At 41.2% G+C, this 5337-nt stretch overlaps 1 protein-coding gene across 4 annotated transcripts in view; it reads left to right on the plus strand.

Annotated features, from left to right (window-relative positions):
- The window catches only part of ARNT (aryl hydrocarbon receptor nuclear translocator), a 67106-nt gene that overhangs the window by 38087 nt on the left and 23682 nt on the right, over window positions 1-5337 (plus strand). For 2 of the 4 annotated variants that reach the window (XM_024762834.1, XM_024762835.1), the window contains exons 5-6: window positions 1722-1766; window positions 4072-4285. In XM_024762834.1, coding sequence (XP_024618602.1) covers window positions 1722-1766; window positions 4072-4285 — 259 coding nt within the window. The remainder of the gene's footprint in view (window positions 1-1721; window positions 1767-4071; window positions 4286-5337) is intronic. The other 2 variants (XM_024762836.1, XM_024762839.1) reach the window with 1 other exon arrangement.

The raw sequence follows: 5337 nt of genomic DNA on the forward strand, positions 1-5337 counted from the left end.
TTGCGGTATGCGGGCCTCTCACTGTTGTGGCCTCTCCCGTTGCAGGGCACAGGCTCCGGACGCGCAGGCCCAGCGGCCATGGCTCACGGGCCCAGCCGCTCCGCGGCATGTGGGATCTTCCCAGTCCGGGGCACGAACCCGCGTCCCCTGCATCGGCAGGCGGACTCTCAACCACTGCGCCACCAGGGAAGCCCCAGAACTCATTTCTTTAAGATATGATTTGTTAAGCTAGTTCACCTCACATATCCCCCTTCGGAATTCAGTTAGAGGGTCTTTAGAAGCTTAAATGAATTTTCCCAACTTTTTGAAAAAATGATTTGTAGTTTGTTAAGGAATTATAACAACCCAATGAACATGAAACTTCACTTAATATCACTGTTTTCTTTCTCTTCTGGTAAGTATGCATAAGTTTTCACATGGTTCTTATCATTACTGTGTTATTTTTTGTCTCTTTTTTTTCCTGCTGGCCATTTTTTAGAAACTTTCCCATATATTGATAAAGTCATTATACTTGTCATTTTTAATAGCTAGTCTTTCAGCCTGTTATGTCATACTTAGACTTTTTTTGTTACTCTATTTGTTGTTAATCTCTTTATATTTATATATATATATATTTAAGATAGAATTGATTACTGATAAACTGGCCTACCAACACCTTGTTTCTTCAGCTGTCACCAACCCTTATAGTATTTTAGTTATCCAGAGAAATTTAGTGATAATCTTTGTAGCCCCCTCCAGGGAAGGGGGAGTTGATACTAGGATCTAGTAATGTTATGGCTTTATTGCAGAGAAATGGGAAAGTGACTGAATAGAAATTTACTACTTTAGGATCAAATCATTGATAGGGAATATATCAGAAACTTAGCTCTTAGTTTTATTTATGTAATTTCTCCAGTGAAGCTGTTTGGTTATTTTGTCTGTGAGTGCATGTGTGCTATATGTGTGTTATAGAAAGATTGTGATCACTTGTTTGACATTCTTATCATGATTTACTGTTTGATTTTTTTTCATTATAGAATAGCATATGTGGATATCATTTTCTTTTCAGATTGGGAGCATTGTGTGAGAATGGTATTCCCTTGTTTGTTTCTTGTTCAAACTGTATATCCTTGGTTTCTACAGAGAATGATTGGCTTACTGTGCTCAGATTATGTTAATTTATAATGAATATTGGCCTTGCTTTTATGTTGACCTTTGTCCTGTAAGTTACTTTTTCTTAATCCTAACAGATGGCTTTGTAGAGTTACAGGCAAGGTTCTTGTCCATATTTCCATTTTCCCCTCTCTTCTCTGCATCTGTTTTGTTCTATTTCTTTTTTTTTTTTTTTTTTTTTTTTTTTTTGCGGTACGCGGGCCTCTCACTGTCGCGGCCTCTCCCGTTGCGGAGCACAGGCTCCGGACGCGCAGGCTCAGCGGCCATGGCTCACGGGCCCAGCCGCTCCGCGGCATGCGGGATCCTCCCGGACCGGGGCACGAACCCGTGTCCCCTGCATCGGCAGGTGGACTCTCAACCACTGCGCCACCAGGGAAGCCCTGTTCTATTTCTTTTCTTTCCTTCCCTTCCCTTTTTTCTCTGTCCCTTCCCTCTCTCCTTCCCTTCCTCCCTCCCTTCCTTTCTTCCTTCCTCTTTCTTCCCTTCTTCCCTTCCTCCCTCCCTTCTTTCCTTCCTTCCTTCTTTATTTTTATTTTACTTTTAGCTTAGTTCGTTAATTCTGTTTCTAGGTCGGATGATGAGCAGAGCTCTGCGGATAAGGAGAGACTCGCCAGGTAGGAGAACAGTGTCTTTTGGCATGATGAAGCAGATCATGCTGCTTTTTCTATCCTTTTTCTTATTCTGCTCTTTTCTTCCCCTTTCTCTTCGTGTTTTTCCTTGTCTGTGGCAAGAGAGGACAAGATTTTTAGAAGTTTGTGTGTAACAGGAACTTTGGCTTCCCCCATCAGAAAGTGGGTGGTTGAAGGAACTTTACTTAGGCATTTAAGAAATTGCTGTTAGTTTTTATAGATTTCTCTTTTTATCTTTATCTTAGCACTAAGTTTCACAGAATAAAAAGCTTTCAGAAATAGTGCAGCTGTGCCAGTTGGTGCTTTAGCCGGGAAATACTCCTTTATCAGAAAACCAATAAATATATCTGTGTTTGCAATTAGTTCCCAGTCTTTAGGCCTCAGTATTTACTCCACACCTCTCTAGTAGGCTCACCCTTATTTTCCTGTGTAGACTCACAGTCTAGATTACTTTGTCACGGCAGTACTGGTGTTGCTTTGGTGATTGAATCTTTTGTGTTTCCCAGAAAAGCTTAGGAGCCTAGATGTGGCTGTTTAAAAGATCAGCCTTATGGATTTCAGTGTCAGAAATCTGTCAGATACTAGGAATATGGGTGCTTTATGTTTGAGTATTGAATTTTATGTTTCTCAGGCAAAGTAACTAAATGTCAATCTATGTTGTGAGACCTTTTCAGTAAAGGAGACTCTATGGAGTTCTCTTTGGAGACTGTTGTCGATAATGTAGAAATACTGTGGAAGAAATGTTGTGCCCAAATTTTCCTGTTTTTTGGTCTCTGTGATTTGGGATACTCAGTAGGAGGTAGATCACTAGTACCAGTACCAGTTTTTATTACTTCCCCCCTCTTACCTATACCATTTCCTCTTTCAGCTGGGCCGCAAGCTCATTTTGCTGCCATTTCAACTTATGTCTCCTATGAACTCTTTCACTTTCATAAAACTGATTGTTGTGGTATGGTGGGAAGAACATTGCCTTCATTGGGAATGAGGGCAGCCCTTAGAAGAGTCAGTTAACTGCTTGACCTTAGTTTGCTCTTATCATAAAAAAGAGATTTATGTTAGATTTGTTGTGTTCTTTTTGTTTTGGCAGAGAACTTTTGTTCCAGTAGAATCCTTAAGTGGTAATAGAAGTCAATAAAAAAGACAAAAGCAAAGCTGCTCAAGTGAAAACAGAAGTGTAGCATGTTGTTTGGGTCTCTCCTTGAAGCAGTCCCACAGAAGACACTGAGGAACTATTAGGCTTTTCAGAAATCCAGTTTGAAAACTACTGGATTATTATTTTTAACAATGATACTCTGTTTGATTTTGAGGAAGTCAGTATTGGAGATATGTTCCACTTACCCTGGTGAGATCCAGATTGTATGTTTTCAGGCCTTTAAACATCTTCCTGTCCACTTCACTCCTATTCTCCAGTTCACTTTGTCCCAAATTGGGCACCCATAAGGGACCTCTAGTAGATGATATCTTACAAATCTCATGAGCTCAGTGTACTGGCACCAAACCCAGATAGAGAAGGTAGGGCTTTGTGCATTAGTGGGACAAGTAAAACTTCCAATTCTGCCGTCTAGTGTTGAGAATAAGAGAGATGCTTAGAACAAACAGCAATTTTATAGACCAAGGGAATCTATACTATCAATTCCTGTATCAGCTGTTGAGCAACATACTTGTGTTGGAAAAAATTGGTCATTTTATGTTTTCAGCCTTTAAATAGTTGAATTGGTAGACATGAAATCAGCCAAGCTGCTTTCAGCATTTGTTAAGACTGTCATTTCTTTTTTTTTTTTCTAACATCTTTATTGGAGTATAATTGCTTTACAATGGTGTGTTAGTTTCTGCTTTATAACAAAGTGAATCAGCTGTACATATACATATATCCCCATATCTCTTCCGTCTTGTATCTCCCTCCCTCCCACCCTCCCTATCCCACCCCTCTAGATGGTCACAAAGCACTGAGGTAATCTCCCTGTGCTATGTGGCTGCTTCCCAAGACTGTCATTTCTTAAAACACATTTTGTTCTGAGGGAGTGGTAATTTACATAGGAAGTGAAGGTTCCAGGAGTTAGAATTGCTGGTATCTGCTTGTACCCTGTCTGCCTCATTAGTTTCTATTCCATACTTGCTCTGCATGAGAAGTTTGGCGAGCCTTACTTTAACTTCTGAGACTTAAGCATCACTAAATCTAAATACCATATTTCTTCAGCAGCTCACTTGGTATTCATATCTCTCTCCTGGCTCCCAAATGGCCAGATGTGACCACCTGGATGGGGCTTCTCCTCTCTCTCTCTCCATGCAGGGAAAACCATAGTGAAATTGAACGGCGCCGACGGAACAAGATGACAGCCTACATAACAGAACTGTCAGACATGGTACCCACCTGTAGTGCCCTGGCTCGAAAACCAGACAAGCTAACCATCTTACGCATGGCGGTTTCTCACATGAAGTCCTTGCGAGGAACTGGCAACACATCCACTGATGGCACCTACAAGCCGTCTTTCCTCACTGATCAGGTCTCTGGGAAGCACAGCTGAGAGAGTCTAGAATCTTTTGAAGGTTTTGATCCTTTTGGGGTAGATGACCATAATCCTGAATAGCACATTATATTGGGAGTCAGAGCAGAGCTAAGTCTGTAGTTTCTTATTTATTTAATTTATTTTTCGACTGCTTTGGGTCTTCGTTGCTGCGTGCAGGCTTTTTCTAGTTACGGTGAGCGGGAACTACTCTTAGTTGTGGTGCGCAGGCTTCTTATTGCGGTGGCTTCTCTTGTTGTGGAGCACGGGCTCTAGGCGCGTGAGCTTCAGTAGTTGTGGCTTGCGGGCTCAGTAGTTGTGGTTTGTGGGCTCTAGAGAACAGGCTCAGTAGTTGTGGCACATGGGCTTAGTTGCTCCGCAGCATATGGGATCTTCTCGGACCAGGGCTCAAACCCGTGTCCCCTGCATTGGCAGGCAGATTCTTAACCACTGTGCCACTAGGGAAATCCCTGTAGATTCTTTAAAGCACAAGAATTCCGCTCTGAAGGAAATATTCAGACCATGGGAGAGTGAGTTTTGATCCCTGACTATATCATTTATTAGCTTTGGAGCAGTGAGAAGTAGAGAAGAATTGTGAAAGCTACTTAGCAAAACTTATAGGTACTTTAGAACTGTACTCATGAAGAACAGTGGAATCACAGGGAGAAGAAATGACTGTGTCCATGAACCAGTCCTTTTCCTTGGCTTTAGGGTTATAGAAGATGGAAGGAAACTATTTTTTATTCTTGAAGCAGCTTCCAGTTTTAGTGATACAAGGAGTCTAATAGGAAGTTGTTGTTGCTTAGAGATGTGCTCTGTTACATTTGATGCACTATGAGAAAAATAGAGAAGGCAAAAACATTTCCAGCCTTTCAGGAACTCAGTCTGAATATGGATATGTGAGTGGTAGGATACACACATAAGTGAAAAATGATAGGAAAATGGGTACGGAGAAGAAATGCCTTAAAAAAACTTATTAATAATTTATATAGGATTAAATGTGTGTGTGTGTGTGTGTGTGTGTGTGTGTGTGTGTGTGTGTACTAGAAGGT

The sequence above is a fragment of the Neophocaena asiaeorientalis genome, unplaced genomic scaffold, assembly GCF_003031525.2.
Source record: "Neophocaena asiaeorientalis asiaeorientalis breed wild unplaced genomic scaffold, Neophocaena_asiaeorientalis_V1.1 scaffold167, whole genome shotgun sequence".
NCBI lineage: Eukaryota > Metazoa > Chordata > Mammalia > Artiodactyla > Phocoenidae > Neophocaena > Neophocaena asiaeorientalis.